Here is a 21217-nt window from a genome sequence, read left to right as displayed (position 1 = left end):
GAGCTTTCCTGCAGGACACTTGTCTGGGGTTCTGCAGACCCTTTGTAAGGTTTTGTACCTAAAGGGAAGGGAGCAGGGTCTGGAGCTGCCCCTGGCACAGGGAGGGGGTGCAGCAATGCTGTTACAGCTCTCAGAGCCCAGTTGTTTGGACACAAATGTTTTCAAAACAGCAATAGCAAACCCAGGTATTCCTTTCTGGAGATGTCCTGGTGGGGCTGCAGGATGTACACACTATGCTTGACCCAAGCAAAGGATTCAGGGAGCGAGGCTGGGACAAGAGGGGTTTAAATGTTTGATGGGAGCTCTGTTCACTGCAGGGATATAGAAGGCATTTCCTGGTGTCTTGGCCTGCACCTTGCCCTGATTCCTGGTTTTTCTCCCCCTCCATGAGGTGCTCTGCTACCTGCTTTGCCCTGTGGAGCTGCTTTGGGATGCAGGTGCTGGAGAATTCCCGTGTGAGGCGCTTGGCTGCTGCTGTGCCCCGTGTCCCTGCTGAGCTCCCCTCTGGCTGTGCCGTGCTGCCTGTGCCTCTGCTCCCCTGCTCCCATGGACTGCCACTCAGAGATCCCGTTCACTCCCCAAATTTCACACTCAGTCCTCATGCCACACACCCTCCTGCCCGTTCTGGTTGTCTCCAGTGTCCCATTTCTGTCCTTGCCCTCCTCGCTGTCCCTTTCTCTCGCCGTGTGGGTGCCAGGCAGCCGGGCAGGGCACAGCTCACCCCTCAGCCTGTGCTGTCCCTGTTCCCTGCAGCCCATCCCGGACACGAGCCCCATGAAGCGCTCGGTGTCCACGCTGGCCCCCCAGCGCCCCCACGCCATGCACCTCTACGAGTACTCCCTGGAGAGGATGCCTGCGGAGCAGGGCCACCACCACCACCACCACCGCTGCCACCGGCGCAAGGAGAAGAAGCAGAAGTCCTTGGACAGGGCCGCCCATCACTTGCCTGATGGACAAGCTGGTGAGTGCTCTTGTCACTGAGAGGTCAGGGAGGGATGCACTGTCGCTGCCTTGGGGTCTCTTTATGCCTGACATCCCTCTCAGCAGGACACTTGGTTTAGAGTCCGTGTTCTTCCCAGTGCTGAAGAAAATGCAGAAGCTGTTTTTCAGGGTTTTCCATGGGTGTTTATTGTCTCTTCTCTAAGGAATTCTTTCTCTGAGGTACAGAGATGTGTCTAGCACGCTGGTCAAGGCACACACACTGCCTGCCAGAGGGCAGGTCTTATCTTTTATATAATAAATTACATACTTAATGTTTACAATTACTTTCCAATATGTGACCTTTACATTGCCCATTCCAGTTCTCCCTCACACCAATCCAAAAGTGCCATCCTGACTCAGAAAATGGATGACAAGAAGAGGAAAAGACATACCACGCCCCAAATCCTCCATCTTGGCTTTAAACCCTCTAATATAAACATTTCTAAAAATTCACTTTTCTATCTTCTAACAATTTATACTCTATTTATTTTTTGTGACTCGTAATTCTTCCTGCAATGACAGTAATTTTTCCCACGGGCTTAAATCCTGTCCACAGGTGTCATGGGAACCGTGCCAAGCCTTTGAGACCCCTGCCTGGGGGGTCCCGAGGCAGCCAGGGGAACATCCCACAGTGCACATCCCCTGTCCCCCTCCTTTCAGGTGGGCTTTGGGGTCCTGCCTGCGCGGAAGGACCTCCCCACCCCACACATGCTGGTGACCCCTACCCAACGATCTCCCTCCAATAGCCCAGCCTGGAGAATCTTCTTCCAAGGACAAGAAGCAGGAGCGTGGCCGCTCCCAGGAGAGGAAGCAGCACTCCTCCTCCTCCTCCGAAAAGCAGCGCTTCTACTCCTGCGACCGCTACGGCAGCCGGGACCGCGCCCAGCCCAAATCTGCTGAGCAGAGCAGACCCACCTCCCCCAACGGGGGCCCAGAGCATGGCCCACACAGACAGGTGAGGGGAGCCAGGGGGGGACACAGCCCTGAGCTCTGCCAGCCACCTCTGCAGCTTTTCTGTGTTTTGTTCCCATTAGAGGAGGTGGGAAGGGGAGGGAAGGTCAGGCGGTTGTAGATAAAGCCATGGAGGTCTTGCTTGGAGCCTCACACAAAGGGTGGAGAAATCCTCCAAGTCCAAGCTGTGCCCAGTCCCACCTTGTCACCACGCAGAGCACTCAGTGTCACATCCAGCCCTTCCTGGGACACCTCCAGGGATGGGCACTCCACACCTCCCCAGGCAGTTCCAATCCCTGACCACCCTTTCCATGGAGAAATTCCTGCTGATGTCCAACCTGAGCCTCCTCTGGCACAGCTGGGGGTTGTTTGCTCTTGTCCTATTTCCTCTCACATGGGAGCAGAGCCCAACCCCGACCTGGCTCCATGCTTCTGTCAGGGAGTTGTAGAAACCAAAAGGGTCCTCCCTGAGCCTTCTTCTCTCCAGACTAAAATTCAATTCTCCTTTCTTTGGTAACTGTGAGGTGCTCAGGTCCTTGGGAGAAGCTGGGCAGCTTCCCCTGGATGCTGGAGTGTTGCTGGTCCCAGGCAGGGCAGGGCAGAACAAGCAGTGACCAACAGCCTGACCAGCCTGATGGGGTGATCAGAAGGAAAAAAATGCTCTTTAAACATTAAAGGTCTGGTCTCAAAATGTTAGTTTGGGGAAGGCTGAGGGATTTTTCAATGCATTCATGTCCTGCCTTGGGAGATGTAAATAGAAATGGGAAGACAGGGGCCCTTTCCTCTCACTCGTGTCATTTGTGTAAATTACTGCAGCTTAGTTCACTCTCACAAGGCGTTATTAGTAACCCAGGAAGCTGCAGACCTTTCTATGTGTAATATCAAAAAAAAGGAATGTGAATTAATTTCTGTTAAAGGGACTTGTTAAAGCCTGTCCAAAAAGCTTTTGCTTGTTTCCAGAAATTGGCTATTAAATCCAAAGGTATTTCATTCCCAACCTGCTAAAAACAGTCACCCAGATCCTCCTTCCATGCAGAATCCATAAGAACAATAACGACCCATAATCGAGTTTTGGCAACAGAAATAGATTCACGGAATCCTAAAATGGTTTGATTTGGAGGGGACCTTAAAGCTCATTCCACTGCAAGCCCCTGCTGTGGGCAGGGACACCTCCCACAAACCCAGCACGCACTACTGCGGGGTGAAGTTCTGCACGGACTCACCCCGAAGCTAAACTGTAAAAAAACAACAATAATTTGTAAAAAACCCCAAAACACTCAGGTTTTTGAGCTGCTCCCAGGCCAGGTAAGGCGCATGTCGAGCCCTGTATGCTGTGGGTGCCTCCCCTGGGCAGTGTCCCCTCTGTTGGAGCCGTGTCCCAGTTTGCGTCCTACCGATGCTCTGCCCCTCTCTGTTCCTACTGCTCCCAGACTTGAACTCTCCAGCTCTCCACATCTCGTTTTAAATTATCTCTCGAGAGCCTCCCCCCACCCCCGACTGTGCTTGTCTAAACTCTCTCTTTTTTTGTTGTTTTTTTTTTTTGCTTTTCTTTCCTCTTGTGACTCGTCTCCGCCTTCTGTTGCTTCTCCTTCTGTTTGATACCTGCCTGCCTTTGTGTTTGTCCGGCGTTTCCCTTTTTTTATTTTTCGATTTGCTCTGTTCCAATTTTGATGTAGGGCAGTGGTTCAGTTAATGGGAGCCCCTTGCTGTCGACATCTGGTGCTAGTACCCCCTGCCGGGGTCGGAGGCAGCTCCCACAGACTCCACTGACCCCACGCCCCAGCATCACTTACAAGACCGCTAACTCCTCGCCCGTGCACTTCACCACTTTCCAAACCCCCACGTTCTCCCCGGGCCGCCTGAGCCGCGGGCTGTCCGAGCACAACGCGCTGCTGCGGGGGGAGCAGCCGCCGCCGCCGCCCGCCGTGGCCCGCACCGGCTCCGACCCCTACCTGGGCCACCGCCAGCCCGCCGCGCACGAGGACGCGCTCACCTTCGAGGAGGCCGTGGCCACCAACTCGGGCCGCTCCTCGAGGACTTCCTACGTCTCCTCGCTGACCTCGCAGCCGCACCAGACCCGCCGCGTGCCCAACGGGTACCACTACACGCTGGGGCTCAGCGCAGGCCCCGGCGCGCGAGGACGCAGCTACTACCACGAAGCCGATGAGGATGACTGGTGCTAGCGGCTCGGCGGGACCCTGCGAGGCGTGCGTGCTTAATAAGGATGAGTTTTATCATCTGGAGGGCTGGGAGCTCCCACGGGGGCCCGGGGCCAGAGGTGGCCGGCGGGGCAGCCCCGAGAACTGCTCAGCGCCCGGGGCCGGAGATGCCCCTGCAGCCTCTCTCTCCTCTGTTGTTCTTTAGGTTTTTTTTCTTTTTGGTTTGTTTTTTTTTTCGCACTAGACAGATGGAGGAAGAAGGCTCCCTCCTTCTGGGGAGGGCAGCGGGAGGAGCACATCCCTCTCTGCCCCCTCCCCACTGCCTTGTCTAGTCCCGAGACACGCACCAGGCGCCAACCCGGCCGCGAGGAGCCGGGAGAAGAGCGATCCTCACCTTCCACGATTGAAAAACAGAACTGTGGGTCCTTCTCGAGATTGGCGCAGCTTTGTTGGGCTATTTCTTAATTAATTTCCCATCATAATTCCCCGCTGGCAGGGCGGGAGCCGGGGGTCGCAGAGGGACTCGCGCGAACAACGCTCGCCCCCCCGCGTTTTGTCTCGTTGAGCGCTGAGAAGGAAGTGATGCACCCAAGAAATTGGGAGAGGAGAAACACAGCCCAGAACAAAGGACAGTCCTTTGGGACTTGATGTTCAGCCACTGCAATCCTTTAGGGCAGAGCTGGTGCCACCCCCCGAGCTGACCCTGCCGTGACACCGCTGCCCTGGGGTCTCTAATGTCACTCGCCACATCGGGTCCTTCACACTGACACACGGTAAAGCCACAAGAGAGCTCCTTTGTAAGGACTGTTTCCTTGCTGCTGAGACTTTTCAATCCATCCCTCTCTCCTGTTGACTGCAACACGCCCTCACTGTTTTGTCTTGTTTACAATATAAGCTTGATTTAGCAAAAAATAACTTAAAAAAAAAAAATTCCACAAAAAAAAAAACAACCAACCCAAACAAAAAGAGGAAAAAAAAAAGCGTAGGGGTGAGAAGAAGAAATGTTATTGGTTTTATATCAAGCTATTAGATAGAACTTTAACTTTTCATTGTGTGCATTTTTGTAAATTGTACAGTAAAAAAAAAACCAAAAAAAAAAAAAAACCCAGAAAAAAATTTCCTCTTTCTGTAGAAAATTAGTCCAACTGTCATTCCAGGTCCCACCGTTTCTACCGAATGCTCCAGTTGTTCACTACTAAGTGCCTAACCTTTGAAATCTTTCACAGTGACGATGCAACCTCTTGCTTCGAGGCATCAGAGCTTGGGCAAGCGTGGGGAGGGCAGAGGGGCTGGGCCAGAGCTCGGAGGGGCCCTGGGGTCACCACAGCCCCAACACTGCACCCCAGGCTGGGAGCTTCCAGTGGGGAAGGCAAAACGTGCTTTGGGGTTGGTTTGGGTTTTGTTGGCCTTTTCTTTTTTACTTTTAATTTTTATTTATTTATTTTTTCTTTTTAGAATATATAAATATATATATAGAGATATACTTTTATGGGTGGGAGGGGAGTGATTGCAGCAAACAAAGCCGGCCTTGTCTCATTGCCCAGTGGAGGAAATGCAGGTGGGGAAGGGCAGCACCTGCAGGGATGCTCCTGCAGGGGAAGCAGCATCTCCCACAGGCCAGCTGAGAGAGCTCTGGCCATGCATCACTGGTGTGGAGGGCAGTTGGAGTGAGTTGTTTTTATTGCCTGATAATAGAAAGTTTTAAAAAAAAGATAATAATAATAATCCAAACCTCTAACTCTGATTCTCAGGGATGAGATTTCTGCGTTCTTGCAACGACTCTTGTGTTGGCTGGTTTCTTTCTTTTGTGCCCGTGTGGATTCCTGCACTGTGAGCCTGGGAAAGGGGCAAAAGCACTGTGCTGGGGGGGAGGGAGGCTGGGGGCAAAGCTTGGCCAGGACCTCGTGCCCAGGGCTCTGCTGAGCCCTTGTAGGGCTGGTTTGGGGCACAGGGCAGCCAGAGGACATGGAGAGGTTAAAATGTGAGAGGAGAAAGGGTGGGAGGTGCTGAGCACATTCCTAAAATCACCACTAGGAAAGAGGGTAGGGTTGGAGAGGTGAATTGTTTCAGAGGATCTGCCAAGCCCCAAACCTGTGGAACTTCTCCAGGCGCAGCGGTCGCGTGGGGTGGGTGGAAATCCCACTGGCCCTGGTAATCTGTTCTGTCCCTGGGCTGCTTGGAGGGGATCAGATGCCACCAAAACGCTCAGGAGGTGCTCTCAGCAAAGTCTGGCAGCCTCAGGCAGGAGCAGTCTGCTCTAAGGTGGTTCTTCACATCTCCTGTAGCTCTTCCCGTGAGGAAACTCAACCCGGTTTTGTTCCCTCCGGTGTTTTGTTTTAATTTCGTTCTGTTCAGTAGCAATCTCTGGCCGATCTCATCCCTGGACTCTGCTAAAGGATAATCCTGTCTGTATCTCTGTACTCGTGTGCACTCGGAATTAAGGCAGTGTGGTAGCCAGAGGTCACGGCTGGCATTCCTGGCATTCCCAAAGGAGGGCTATGCAACCAGATGACACGTCCGGACACACCCCACCCCACCACGCAAAGACCTTCATCCATCTCTAGCTTTAGCTGCTGGATTTTCCTGTTTCAGGCTTCAGCACGATTGTGACCAAATGTTTTATACATTTTCCTGAAATGAAGGCACAAACACTTTATTTGAATTTTTCCAAGGGAACGTTCCTATTTTACTCCAGGAAGTCGAGGGGAAGGGACAACACCATCTCTGCCCGTGCATGCAAACACTGAACCCACACTGGAAAGCAACAGAGATGCCTTTCTGTACGAAATAATTCTCTTTTCTCCCATTTTTCCATCCCCAACCCCCTCCAGCCCTGCACTAACACAGCCTTGGGTCACCTCAGTTATTAGACAGAAGAATCTCAAGTTGTCCAAATCCTTCACCCGCCTCGTAGGGGTCGATGACAGTGACAGACAAGCCTGACCACAATTATCCATAACCCTTTCCTGACGTTTTTTTACAGCCTCTCTGCTGTCTCTCCATCTTTCCAAGAATCCTCATAGTGAGTTGCCAAACTTGAATTGCACCGATCAGTTTTCTGCATCCAGAACCAGTCTCGTAGTGGCTGTACTTTGAATAAGTAATGTTTGCATGTAATATATATACATATATACATATCTATAAAAAGTATGTGCATGGAAAATGTTTATCTTCGTACTTTTTTGATACAATGTATTCATCAGTTGTTAATTTTTAATTATATTTGATATAAATTTGGGGGTTTGTTGCAAAACTTTATATTTAAAAAAACAGTGTGAAAAACGATCAAAGTTCCAACCATGCAACACAAGCGGAACTTTACCCAAAAAAAAAAACAAGGGGAAAAAAAAAATTGAGAACAAAAAAAAGTTCTGTGATTGCCTAGTTTGCTGCCTGAGTAATATTTATCAGCCAAACTTTGAATTCTGCAGTTGTTTCTACAATTCCATTTTGTATGAAGCAAAGTCCTTGAATTAAAATAAAAACTTAGCAAAAAAAAAAAAAAAAAAAAGAACCAACGTGAGCAATTCCCAGACGGTGTGTGCGGTGTGCCTGTGACTGGGAGATGCCAAGGGCCTGCCCACCTCCAGGAGGGACAGACTGCAGCCCAAACTGGGACTTTGCCAGCGTTTGGCTGCGTCTGTGGGGGTTTGTTCATCCAGAGAGGCTTCACAGATGCTCGGTTTGAGTAGGGAGCTGTTTGGAAATTTGTGGTGTGGATCCAGCACAGAGATGGCAGTTCCTGGATTCCACAGGCAGCAGAACTGTAAAGGTGAGGGTTAAACCCTCCAGCAGTGATTGATTCCTGACAGCTTTTTAGCAGAGGGATGTTTCTCCTGTAAAATGCTGGCACAGGGTGCCCAGAGAAGCTGTGGATTCCCATCCCTGGGAACATTCAGGATCAGGTTGGATGTGGCTCTGAACAAGCTGAAGGTGCCCCTGCTCATCCCATAAAGGTTGGACTGGAGGACCTTTAGGGAGACTAACCCTAAATCCAACCCAGACTGTTTTATGTGCTGGGTGTGTGGCTTCCTGTGGCTCTAACCTGAGCCCTAACCCCACTGCCAGCAGGTGTTTCTGCCTCCCTCAGGCAGCCCTGGAATCAGCAGTGTGAGGGGTTGGATTGGTGTCAGAGTCTGTCGTGTCCAGGCCCTGCTGTAGCACCTGGAGGAAACAGAATTAGTCATATCATATTTGTGGAATTAATTGGAAGTTGGTACTTCCAAGATTTGCACTGAGCAGAAAAACCCAAGGGCTGTCAGAATAGAAGGAAAGAATTTCTCATTTCTCTGGATAACTGGAGAATTCCCCTCATTCCTTCCCAGGGGCAGAAATCCACTGTGTTCCTCCTTCATCAGGGTCTTCTGGTGTCACACAACACCAAGGACTCTCCAAAAATTGTTGGATGCTGTAGAGCACTTTTTAGAGCACAAGGTCTTGACTCTTCTTCTCTCTGGTTGCATCTTTTCTGTGATGAGACCACCCAAGGTCCCACCTGAGATTTTATGTGGAATGAAAGGAAAAGGTCCTCAACTCTCTGATCTCCAGGTCAGGCTGGAGCTTGGGAAGGACATGTTTTTCTTGAGTTCATGGTTAGAATTTGGGGCAGGAGAACTTTCCTTGGCTTGCAGTGTGGTCTGTGTGGGGTTTGGGGTTCTTGGCTAAAGAGCAGGATTTTTATTAAGTTTTTGAAATGGCCCAAATAAACATGAAATGGAGATTTCTGAGCAGGGTACAGGGGAAGGTTTGAAGTGGAGGATTTGGGAATCAGTGTGGATCAGTGTCCACCTCAACCACCGAGGGGACCCTGCAGGATTTGCTTCACAATAACCCCTGGAGAGCTGGAATCTGCCTGGGGAGAGCTGGGCAGCCTCTCCACACCAGCATCACAGAGACCTCCAGACCCACTTTATAACCTCATAAGGGTTTAAAATCCTAAAAGCCTTCTGGTGATTCTCTGCCCTTTTAATTTTTTTTCTTTTCTTTCTCCTTATTCCAGTTGTGTTCTTTGGGTCCAAGGCAGCAAGAACCCATCAGCTTCTCCAGGGCTGAGGGAGCTGGAACAGGCAGGACCCCTGATCCCACACTCAAAGCTTCTCCCACATCCGAGATGCTGGAGCTGGAACCTCTGGGTTTGAGTTCAGCTGAATCCCAAAAATGGCTTTATTTGTGTTCCTCATCCCATTCCTGGTGGAAGGTTTTGCTGTTGGGGTGTTTGCACAAGGTCTCTTCCCCCAGGGGCACATCTTTCTAGCAGAGACCACAAAATTTCCATTCCCTTTATTCCCTGTGGATAAAACTTGGATCAGCTTTTCCTAGGCCAGCACCCCACACTCAGTTGTGCCATTAGGGGGTAGCATTTTCAGGCTTTTTCTACTTTCTAGGGAAAGAGAAAAAAAAAGAAAAAAAACACTGATTCAAAAGACTTGAGAGTCATTCCCTGGAATATTTGTTTTAGGATGCAGAAAACTCAGGGTAAGAAGCTGAGCACACCGGAGTTCAAGGTGCTCAGGTAATTTGGCTTTTTTATTCCCTGGAGCATGAAAAGCTGGGATCATCCTCTGATTCCTCATTCCAGCCACATTTCAGATAGCACCCACAGACTCCTACATCTCCTCCAAGGTGACAGATTACTCATCCCAGTGTATTTTATCAAGCCTAAGCAGATCTCCTGATATTTTCCAGGCTGTGAAAACACCGTTTTCAGAAAGTGCCTGATCGTGATAACAAACCTCAACTCAATGCTGTCACTCAGCACATTCCAAAATATTTTACAGATGAGGTGAATTTTGCATTTTTATGGGATTAAAAAATAGTCACTTGAGACCCTTCAAAAGGGACTAAATTGCCCAGGGTCACCCAGCAAGTGAGGACAAGGTTAAGGGTGCTCTGCTTCTTCCTTCATGTTTGAAGTCACTGGTGTGTGCAGGATCTTTTTTACATCCACAGGTTTTCAGTAAGATCCCAGTGAGGAGGGGTCACTGGGAATTTGGCATCTCCCTAGGAGGGAATTCACTCAGGGAGAATTTAAAGGGAAGAGCCGTAAGAGAAGTGCTGGAAGGCTGGGGACTGAGGGATGGCAGTGACTGATGCACTGGGGGCTCTGATAAGGGTGTGCAGATATTTGGGGTGAAGTCTTGGGGTGGTGAGTCAGCAGGAGAATGAGATCTGAGCAAACCAATCCTGAGAGAAGGGATGGAAATCCAGAATGGAGCCCCTCCACCCAAGGAGGAAGGCAGGAACAAGCTGATGGAGCAGAGCTGTTAATTTGAAGCAAACAGTAACCAGAATTTATTTATTTTAGCCTCACCTCCACTTTCTGTCGTTGTTCTGAAACAGAATATCCCAGCCCTGGCTTTGTCTGTGTCTGTTTTTATCATTTCTTGGGTTCTGGCAGCCTTTTTTCTGCCCAGCAGGGCACAAAGAGAGGAGGAGGAGGAAGCGTGGTCCTTGTCCAGCTACTCCTGCACCAAAGGCTGGCACACCTGCAGTGCTGCAAACACAGATTGTGCTGAGATGTGGATGTGGTTGTGTCACTGGATACAGCAAATGAGAGGGTGGCTAAAAACAGGATGCTGAGCTGAGATACAGGACTGTGGCATGGTAATCCTGGGAATTTGACAATTCCTCCTCGTGGATTGGAGAGTGTTTGAAAGATGTGGTTCTGCAGGTGATGCACCTAAACCAGACCTGGTGGGATGTGCAAGGAGCAGAGGGCAGAGTCCCTGGGTGCCCCAGCAGGGATGGGCTGCAGGACAAGCCAAGGGATGGGACACGTGCTGCTGGGACAGTCACATCCAAGGGAATCAATCAGTGAGAGTCCAAAAGGAAAGGCAAACCCGTGTCACATGTTCTTGACAAATAAAGTCCTCTACATGGCAAAGCAAAGGCTCCTGGAGTGTCTCTGACCTTAATTTCCTTGGCAAGCCGAGCCAGTGTGGCAGGGGAACACCTGGGAAGGGGCAGAGAGAGATGGGCACAGCACGTTTTGCACAGAGCTTGGCTCATGTCTCAATCGGGATTTCAGGTGAGGATTCCAGAATCTCTTTTCCCAATGCTGTGGTGTGGCATACACCAGCCAAATGCCAGCTGGGTGTCACTCCTGAGCATCTCCTGCAGGGATGTCCCACTGGAGTTTGGCTGCCTGTCTCTTGCTGAAGGCTCCCAAGTATTTTGTGTCTCTGCATGATTGGGGAAAATATTGTCATGGACTGGGAATGAGCCAACCCTCCCCAGGGCATCTGTGAGCACCCAGGGCTTTGTCACACACGGGGCACAGCTGCAGCGTCTGTGACACTGGTGACACTGGTGACACTGAGCGGGCGGGGTCTGCTATGGGGTGGCACTCCAGTCTGGAGTAGGGACTGGGGTACTCACTTTTGGGGTGATTCTGCAAATCCCTCCCACTGGGATGGTGGTGTGGCTGGGGAGGCCCTGCCTGGGTCAGATGTACCCGCTGTGATCTCAGCAGGGGGCTGGACTGACCCAGACCCCAAGGAAACAGGGGTTCAACCCAGTCCAGCTCACTGGAGAGCTGAGGTGCCCACTCACCCCAAAACGCCAGGGCAGGGGCTGCTCTGCCCTCCCCCTGCAGGAGCAGGGCCGGGCACCCCCGGGGGCAGCTGGGCACAGCACCCCGAGAAACACTTGCAGCGAGTTTTTGGGGGCGGCAGATTGTGGGATGTCTCCTTTATCTATGGAGGGCAAACCAGCACGGGAGGGGGTGTCAGCAACCCGCTGAAACTCTGTGTGTGTGTGTCAGGGTGTGTCTGTCTGTCCGTCTGCCACCCGCGGAGCCTGCACGGGGGGAAGGAGCACCCCCACCCCCAAACTGCTCCTCCCGGGGAGCGCCGGCGGCGCTGCTGGTTTTGGGGAGGGGGTGATGTGGGCCACGAGCCGCGGTGCGGGGCAGGGCGGGGGGCGGGGGCGGGGGCGGGGGCCGGGGCCGTGCCTGTCCCGGCGGCGGCGGGGCCGGGATGCGGCGGGGCCGGCTGCGGGCACCATGCGCTCCGGGGCGCTGCCGCTGCTCTGCGCCCTGTGCCTGTGCCTGTGCTTGTGCCTGTGCCCGTGCCCGGCGGCGCTGGCGGGCCCCGAGCCGGGCTCCGGGCTGGACACAGGTAGGACCGGCGGCCGGGGGTCCGGGGAGATCCCTGGGGGGATGCGGGGCATCCCGAGCAGGGATGCGGGAGATTCCCGAGGGGATGCGGCTGTGCCCGATGGGATGAGGGCTGTCCCCGATGGGATGCGGGCTGTCCCCGATGGGATACGGCTGTCCCGAGGGGATGTGGAAGGTCCCGGGGGGATGCGGGCTGTCCCCGATGGGATATGGGCTGTGCCCGATGGGATGCTCTGGGAGCCCCGCGCCGCAGGGAAAGGGGTTCGGGACTCGGCCGGGACATCCCTCTGTGGGGATGCGGCCGCGGTTCCTGGCCATGGGGGTGATGGGGACCCCCCACGTGCCCCGGCGTTCCGGCCACGGGGCAGCCAGAAATGCTACGGGGTGAAAAAGGCTTCGCCCACAGCGAGGGGCGTCCCCCGTGAGCTGCCGGGGGCGGGCAGGGACCGACCCTTGTGCGGTGTCCCTGTGTCACAGGGGGCCTGGAGCGGGGTGTGTCCCTGCGGGACAGAGCAGCTGGCTCTGCTGGGATTTCTGTGTGGCTTCTTGGATCTCTCACATCATAGAATCATGGAATCCTGAACTGGTTTGGATTGGAAGGGACATTAAAGCTCACCTTGTTCCACCCCTGCCATGGCAGGGACCCCTCCCACTGTCCCAGGTGCTCCAGCCCCAGTGTCCAGCCTGGCCTTGGGCACTGCCAGGGATCCAGGGGCAGCCACAGCTGCTCTGGGCACCCTGTGCCAGCCCTGCCCACCCTCACCTGTGGCTGAGCATCATCCAGGTGTGAGGCTGTGCCCTTTGGTCACTGCTGCCCAGGCTGGGGATGGTCCTGAACTCAGGAAGCTTTTCAGGTTTTATTGCAGGTCTGACTGGTGTGTGGGGTTCTCCTGGGCTTTGGCCTAAACCAAGACACTTCTTTGAGGCTGAGGCTCTTGTTCCCCAGCCAGTCCCTGCTGATGGAGTAGTTCTGCTCCAGGCAAGGTTGGTGTAGTGGCAGAGCTCCAGGAAACAAGGGCTTGGCTTCAGGAGCTGGAGCAGTGACCCTGCACTGCTGGGCCTGGCTGGGTGCCCTGAGTGCTGATCCTGAGGCAGGTGGGCAATAATTGAAATGTGGAGAGTGCCAGAGGAGAGCAGCTCATGGCTGGAGCCAGGACTTGGTGTTCAGGTCTGGTGGCACCTTGTTGAGGTTCTGTGTCCCCTTTGCTCCAGCAGTGGCAGAGAAGAGGGCAGGGCACAGTGGCAGCTGTGACACCTTAGGCTTGGTAGGAAATTGGGATCCATTTCTTAGGAAATAAGGATCCCTGTCTTCTTTCCTTCCTCCAGCTCAGGACAGGGTGATCTGTTGCTCCTGGTTCTCTGGGTTGGGCAGGAAGCTGCTGGTGTTCCTGGTGTGCTGCCCCTGTGCCCACAGCTCCCACCCAGCTCACCCCTAGCACTGAACCAAATCCATCCCAGGCACTCTAAACCAAGTGTCAGCTGGAGCACTGAGCTGGGAACAGTGGAGAGGTTCATTTCTAAGGGAGCAGCTTTTGAACTTGCATCTGTTTTTTGTGGTTTCTTAGAAACCTGGAAGGGTTTTTGGGCTGGAAGGGACTTCAAAGCCCATCCAATGCCACCCCTGCCATGGCAGGGACCCCTCCCACTGTCCCAGGTGCTCCAGCCCCAGTGTCCAGCCTGGCCTTGGGCACTGCCAGGGATCCAGGGGCAGCCACAGCTGCTCTGGGCACCCTGTGCCAGCCCTGCCCACCCTGCCACGGAACAATTCCTTCCCAATATCCCATCTAATCCTGGAAAAGCCATTCCCTGTGTCCTGTCCCTCCATCCCTTGTCCCCAGTCCCTCTCCAGCTCTCCTGGAGCCGCTTTAGGCCCTGGCAGGGGCTCTGAGCTCTCCCTGGATCCTTCTCTTCTCCAGGTGAGCACCCCCAGCTCTCCCAGCCTGGCTCAGAGGGGCTCCAGCCCTTACAGCAGCTCCTGGGCCACCTCTGGTTCTTTTTTTGTTGGGAGCTGCAGCAATTCCTAAGAATTCCCCCTGCAGCGCTGTGGGATGGGGGTGGCACTGGCAGGGAATTTTGGATTTGGGATGAGCCCCATCTGTCCCTTCCTGTCCTCACAACCTGGGGGTCTCCAGGGCTTTGCTGAGCCTTCCCACCATTCCTGGGATCCTCTGGTTAAGAAGGAGAAAGTGGGAACTCCTTGGTTCAGTGGGAGCCCAGCAGCTCCTGAGCTTTTCCCTCATGAAATGAAGTAAATGATAATTGCAACCCCACTCTGCAAAACACAAAACTCCCCCAAATCAGCCCAGAAAATCCTGTTTGGGAATGAGATCCAAACAGGAAAGTGCACGAACAATTTGCCATTAATTAAAGCTGGAGTCATCCAATTAGAATCTGCTTAATTAAGGGATGCATCCGAAAATGCACAGCTTGGCTCCTGCAGATGGCATTTCTGCTTGAGGTTTTGGGGGAAAATAGGTTTTCAGGAAATTATCCTGCTGGAAGCCTGAGACTCTGAAATGTCAGATCCAGCATTGTGCAAGCTCCTCAAATCTGAGATCTCTTGGGAATGTGCACATGGATTTGGTAAATGAAATATTGAAGCTGATGAAAATATGGAAAATTATATATAAATTGTGTTGTATCAGTGCTGTCTGTGTAGAGTTGTATGTGTTTTATATATTTTTTTATATAGATATATATTTGTTTATATTATATCATGTTTGTGTCTGGGTCTGGTGCTGATAATCTTAACTAGTTCCTAGTCAGACTTCTTAAAAATCCAGAAATCCCAGATTTGTAGCCTTTCTGTTTGACTCTCCGTTCTATGGAGTGTCATGATGTCCTTAATTAGGCAATTATATGGAATTACCAATTATTTTCCCCTTGACAAGACCCTAAATTGTGCATTTAAAGATGGATAAACACAGGGGTCACTGCCCGTGCCCCCAGCACAGGGAGCAGCTGGGAGCTTCCCCCAGAGGCTTTGCCCCTGGGAGGGCAGGGCAGGAAAAACCAAACCCTGAGGGTTCTCAGGAGTTCTGGGAACCCCAGACTGAGCCCACCAGGGCATTTTTACAATCCAGCTTTTATTCCTGAGCTCCTTCATGGGCTCCTCTTGTGCTCCAGAGGGAGGAGGATAAAACCTGCCTGGCTTTGTGCTTCAGATCCATTTGAATGTCTCCCTTATGTGAACTCTGGGTTTGCTGGGAATCACTTTCCAGCTGCTTTAGCCTTTTCCCTAAAATCTTCTGGTGCTTTTTTTTTTTTCCTGAGAATAGAGGAGGTGAGTTCCTGCTTTCCCTCCAATACCTTCTCTTGATCTCTTGGGGTTGTGGTTGTACCCCCCTTGCACTGACCTGGGTACACCCAGGTGCCTCTGGCTTGGCTGCTCTGGGAATTCCAGCCTGGAAGTGGCTCCAATTTCCTTGGACACATCTGGAGGGGAGGATGCTGAGGGCTGTGGCACAAGGGGGACGTTTTCCTGCTGTCCCACCTGGCACTGCCTCTTCCCAAGATGACAGGAGACACTGAGGGATGGGACATTGGGATGCAGGGACACTGAGGGATGGTGACATTGGGATGCAGGGACACTGAGGGATGGGTGCACATCCATCCTGGGCTGCCAGGGATGGTGCTTTTTGCTCTGCTGTTTAATTTTGCCCAGTTGCAGCTGTTTGGATTGAAAAATCTCTCTCTGTTTTAAGTCTGTCTTATGCTGGATTATTTGGAAACTTCCAGCCCAAGCTTCCCAGCTGTTCCCAGCAGTCTCCTGAATATGTTGGTATTCCTGGAAGCTGAAGTGCAGAGCTGGTGTTTGGCTGCATCCCCATGAGATCTGTCCAGATCAGACCAAGTTAAAACCTGAAACTTCTCCACAAGCCTAATTTTCTGAAGCCTCTTTCCCTCTGGATCCAGGCCCTGCTCTGAGCTGGCTCTGGCACTCACAGCCCATGTCCCCTGTGCCACCACAGAGCACAGAAAGATGCCAGAGCTGCTTTCACCTCTATTTTCTGCACCTTAGTAGATGGAAATCATTCCATATCATTCCATTTAAACTCTGGGGTGCTGGGGAAGGGATTCAAGTTCCTTAGAGAAAGACTTTCCAGAGAAGTTTTATGGATCATCCTGCAGGGTTGGGATCAAATCAGCTCACCAGGAGCTGAGCTGGAGGATACAAACACCATTCCCATGGGGAAAAGACTCTGGGCTGAGTGTCACAGCTAAACCTTGTCCAAACCCTGGCTGGACTCCAGCCCGGTGTCAAGCCCAGACTAAGCCAGGCTGGGCTTAGGTGGAAGATTCCAGGGGCAGACACAGAGTTTGGTGTGAGAAGCAGCTTGGAGCTGCTGCCCACACCTCCTTCCTCTGGGCAGGCTCCCAAAAAACTCCAATTTCTGCAGGAGGAGCTACCATCTGCTCCTGGTTGAGGTGCTGGCTGTGGGGCTGATGTAATGTTGGTGCCTCCCTGGGGCTGCTGCAGCTCTCTGTGTCTGTTCAGGGGCTGCTCTGGATGTATTTCTGTGTTTATGTACACAGGACACAGCTCTCACAGCCAGCCTGGGCTGGCACTGCCTCTGTGGGCCAGGAGTTCTGGCTGTGGTGGCCTGGCAGGAGCTGGGGATGGTTTAAAGCTGAGCTCTGAGCAGGGGCCCCTTCCCTGGACACTGCAGATTGTGGGATCAGTCCCTCTCAGGGGGTTTGGGTGTCTGGGGCTTGTCTGGGAGGGAAAACTGGGGGATATCAGTGGATTCTTGGGTGCTGGGATGGGTCCTCATGGCCCTGCTGGGTGCAGGCTCAGGGCTCAGCTCTACAGGGAGTGAGGAGGGATCACAGAACCACAGAATTACAGAATCACAGAACCCCAGAGTCAGAGAATCAATCACAAAATCACAGAATCACAGAACCCCAGAGTCAGAGAATCAATCACAAAATCACAGAATCACAGAACCAGAGAGTCAGAGAATCAATCACAAAATCTATCAGAATCAGAGACTCAATCACAGAATCACACGACACAATCACACAAATACACAATCACAGAATCAAAGTCAGAACCACAGAATCACAGAGTCACAGAATCCATCACGGAATTACAGAATCAATCACTGAATCAATCATAGAATCAATCTCAGAACCACAGAATCAATTACGGAATCAATCACAGAATCACAGGATCAATCCCAGAATCAATCACAGAATCTCAGAATCAATCAGAGAGTCACAGAATCACAGAATCAATCACAGAATCACAGAGTCAATCACAGAATCAATCTCAGAATCAATCACAGAATCAACCACAGAATCAGAGTAAATCTCAGGATCAGTCACGGAATCTCAGCCAGTCACAGAATCACAGAATGTGCTGGTTTGGAAGGTCCCGGCAGGCTCCCTGCCCCTGGGAGCTCTGGGCTGTGGCAGGGGCTGGGCTGTGCTGCAGCTCCCTCCAGGCTGCTGGGAAAGGGGCTCCACCTGCTCCTGTCGGCCCTGGCACCACTGGGGACACATCTGAGCACACAAACCCCATTTCCTCCCCCCAGAAGAGGCTGCTCGCCCAGCCCACCACCCCATTACAGGATTAGCAGGGTTTTGGTGCTTTGTTTCCGTTTTTTGGACAACCCCGGCTGCCCTTCCCTCCCATGCCCCAGGGATGGAGAGGCTGAGCATCCCCGCTCTGTGGGATGCAGCGGCTCGGGGGCACCTGGGGACACTGGCACAGGGAAAGGCTTCCTCCCTTCCTGCCGGCCGCTGGCAGAGGGATCCCGTGTCCCCGCTGTTCCTTCACGCTGCAGAGGCTTCATTCAACCCGCGAGCAGCATGCAAAGCTTTGCTCTCTTGGGGTCATCAATTAAGGGAAAAAAAACTCTCCGGGACTTAAGCACCCTCCTCCCGTGCCTTTGCCACTCCAGGAACTCCGGAGAGCAGCGAAATGACAAAAAGCAGCTTCTGTTTAGCGCACCTCAAGCCTGACAGGGCGTTTCTGTGCCGCAAGGACGGCAATTAGTGCGGCGCTAATTGGCGGCGCTGCCGGCAGTGTGACGGCCGCAGGGTTAAAGGGAACCTCGGGGCACATCGCGCTGATCCCGGGGCTGCTGGGGACAGCGGGGACCCGGCACGGGGCTCTGGGGCGACAGGGGCGCGGGGAGGGGATGGACGGACACGGAGGGACATGGCAGGACAGGGAGACATGGAAAGATGGAGGGACATGGAGGGATGGAGGGACACAGCAGGACAGAGGGACATAAAGGGACATGGCAGGACAGAGAGACATGAAAAGATGGAGGGACAGAGGGACACGGAGGGATGGAGGGACACAGCAGGACAGAGGGACACAGCAGGACAGAAGGACATGGAGGGACGTGGCAGGACAGAGGGACACAGCAGGACAGAAGGACATGACAGGACAAAAGGACACATCAGCCCATCCACCCCCAGGTGTTTCCCCCTGGTGCTCCCAGGAATCCAGGGGCAGCCACAGCTGCTCTGGGCACCCTGTGCCAGCCCTGCCCACCCTGCCAGGGAACAATTCCTGCCCAATATCCCATCTAAACCTAAAACCTGATCCTCCTGATTGGTGATGGGCAACGTGGAGGGAAGGGAAAAGGGAAAAGGGAAAAGGGAAAAGGGAAAAGGGAAAAGGGAAAAAGGAAGAAGGAAAAAGGGAAGGGAAGGGAAGGGAAGGGAAGGGAAGGGAAGGGAAGGGAAGGGAAGGGAAGGGAAGGGAAGGGAAGGGAAGGGAAGGGAAGGGAAGGGAAGGGAAGGGAAGGGAAGGGAAGGGAAGGGAAGGGAAGGGAAGGGAAGGGAAGGGAAGGGAAGGGAAGGGAAGGGAAGGGATCTCTGGGTGTCCACAGACTCTAAGGAGCCCCATAAGCTGCATTCATGCTCTTTTGGGAGCTCTGCTTGTGGTGAGGACACAGCACTGACGATGGAGGTGCTGCCATCATGCCTGGAGTGTCTTGGGGGGTTCATCTGGACCTGCTGCAGGGAAATTCCAGGGCTTGGGCACAGGTCAAACAGATTTAGCCCAGGGGAAAAACACTTGATTTTTGTTGCCTTTACTGGAGTGTGAATGAAGTAATTTTTAAAGAATTAATTGTGGTCTTATAAAATCATTCAAATGGCAGTCACAATTTTCTTAAAGGGAAAAAAAACCAAACAAAAAAAACCCCAAACGATGCAGGAAAGTAATTAACTTTAATTTGTTGGAATCTGATTACCCTCCTATCCCCATCCCTCCACCCCCTCACTCCAGAAGATGGATGTGTGTCCTGGAGTCGATGCATTTGGATAAGACATAAAATATTTCCATCAGGGCTCAGAGGAATGGGAGGAGGAAGTGGGTGAGGGGTTGCAGAGACATCTGAAGGCTCTGCAGTCCCAAACTCATCTGTGAGAGCTGAAAGGCTGATCCTCCCTGCTGGGGAGCTGGGCAGGAGATGCAGCTGATGTTCCCACTGCTTGGAGCTGGAAAACCTGGAGAGAACAGAGGGAGCATGGGGCAGGGAGAGGCCCGGGCTCCTCTGGAGGGCTTTGATGGCAGAAGCTCCCCAGGATCCCTGATAATTTCGTGTTTTTGGGATGGGGAGAGGCCTGGTTGTGAGATGCCTGATGTCACTTGAGAGGTGACACAGTTGGGTTGGAACTGGGAGATCCCCAAGGTCCCTCCCAAAGATCCTTCTATGGATTCCTCCCAAACATTCCTGGTGTCACTGCAGGGCTGGGGAGGGGTGAAAGAACCCAGCAACACCACTCCTCTTCCAAGCAGCAAGAAGAGTGATTTATTGAAAAGCCATGACATATATATAGGATAGATTGGGAAAAACAAAGTAAAAAAGACTCGTTGGTCCAAGAAAGCAACACCTCTTTGAAAACATGCTTTGTGCAAAACATGATGGGACACACAGCTCAGTGCTCAACACCAGGTGTCTGTCTGTGTTGTTCTTTTCTCCTTCTCTTGTTTTGTCTTTGAGAAAGATCCCCAGTCTGGGAAAGATCCTGGCTGGAGCTGAGAAAAGTCAGCATCCTGGGAAAAATCCAGATTGGGTTTCTCCAGGAGCCTTCAGCAGTGTCCACATCCTGGTGCTCTGGGAACCTCTGGCTGGGGCTGAGTGCTGTTCCCTGTCTCCATAATTCTGCACTAACCAGCAGCAGGGTGGGCATTCCTGGGGAGGAACACCCACAGTGTGTGAGGCTGGCTGGGTGGGTGGCACAGAGCAGGTTCCTCACTCTGCACAGCCCTGGGCACTGTGGTGCTTCTCTCTCTGCCCAGCAGGGAATGGTGTGAGACAGACGCCTCCCCTCCTTCTGCAGTGCCTCTGAGCTGGGATCTGAGCTGGGGAAACACAGCCAGGCAGGGATTTGGTTCCATTAGCTCCTCTCCTTTTCCTTTTTTAACCTGCCAGACGTGTTTGGGAGTGGGGCTCTGATCCTGCCAGCGTGCTCTGTCTGCTCCTGCAGTGTTCCCTCCCTGCCACCCCTGCTTTGTGCCAGGTTTGTGCCCTTCCAGGTCCAGCAGGAGCTGCTGGCTTTCCCTGGAGAAGATCCCTGCTGTGGGCATGGCCTGAGGGGGACATGACCCATTCCTGAAAGGTCCCTAAATTCAAGGAGGGAGTAGAGTTAATCCCAGGTGTGGGCACCAGGGAGTTGTGGGGTGAGGAGGATTCACTGGGGTGTTCTCCATGTGCACAGCACCCCATGGAACCCAGAGCTTTGGGTTTGGGGGAGTGAGACAGTTGGGGGTGCTCATGTGGAGAGGAGAAGGATCCAAAAAGAGCTCAGAGTCCCTTCCTGTGCCTAAAGGGGCTCCAGGAGAGCTGGAAAGGGACTGGGGACAAGGGATGGAGGGACAGCACACAGGGAATGGCTTTTCCAGGATTAGATGGGATATTGGGCAGGAATTGTTCCCTGGCAGGGTGGGCAGGGCTGGCACAGGGTGCCCAGAGCAGCTGTGGCTGCCCCTGGATCCCTGGCAGTGCCCAAGGCCAGGCTGGACACTGGGACTGGAGCACCTGGG

At 52.9% G+C, this 21217-nt stretch overlaps 3 protein-coding genes across 6 annotated transcripts in view; all 3 read left to right on the top strand.

Moving 5' to 3' along the window:
• CACNA1B (calcium voltage-gated channel subunit alpha1 B) overlaps positions 1-5140 on the top strand; it is a 292116-nt gene extending 286976 nt beyond the window's left edge. For all 4 annotated transcript variants that reach the window (XM_079324218.1, XM_079324217.1, XM_079324216.1 and 1 more), the window contains 3 exons: positions 754-961; positions 1728-1936; positions 3609-5140. In XM_079324218.1, coding sequence (XP_079180344.1) covers positions 754-961; positions 1728-1936; positions 3609-4115 — 924 coding nt within the window. In that variant the 3' untranslated portion in view covers positions 4116-5140. The remainder of the gene's footprint in view (positions 1-753; positions 962-1727; positions 1937-3608) is intronic.
• EHMT1 (euchromatic histone lysine methyltransferase 1) overlaps positions 1-21217 on the top strand; it is a 460745-nt gene that overhangs the window by 427397 nt on the left and 12131 nt on the right. The gene's annotated exons all lie outside the window — the stretch shown is intronic.
• LOC306810997 (uncharacterized protein) overlaps positions 12067-21217 on the top strand; it is a 70088-nt gene continuing 60937 nt past the window's right edge. Inside the window, exon 1 of the mRNA XM_079324219.1 lies at positions 12067-12208. Within this exon, the coding sequence (XP_079180345.1) occupies positions 12094-12208 (115 nt within the window). The 5' untranslated portion in view covers positions 12067-12093. The remainder of the gene's footprint in view (positions 12209-21217) is intronic.

The sequence above is a fragment of the Erithacus rubecula genome (genome assembly GCF_903797595.1).
Source record: "Erithacus rubecula genome assembly, chromosome: 21".
Classification (NCBI taxonomy): domain Eukaryota; kingdom Metazoa; phylum Chordata; class Aves; order Passeriformes; family Muscicapidae; genus Erithacus; species Erithacus rubecula.
Note: the sequence above shows the minus strand (reverse complement) of the source record. Positions and strands in the feature narration are given on the sequence as shown.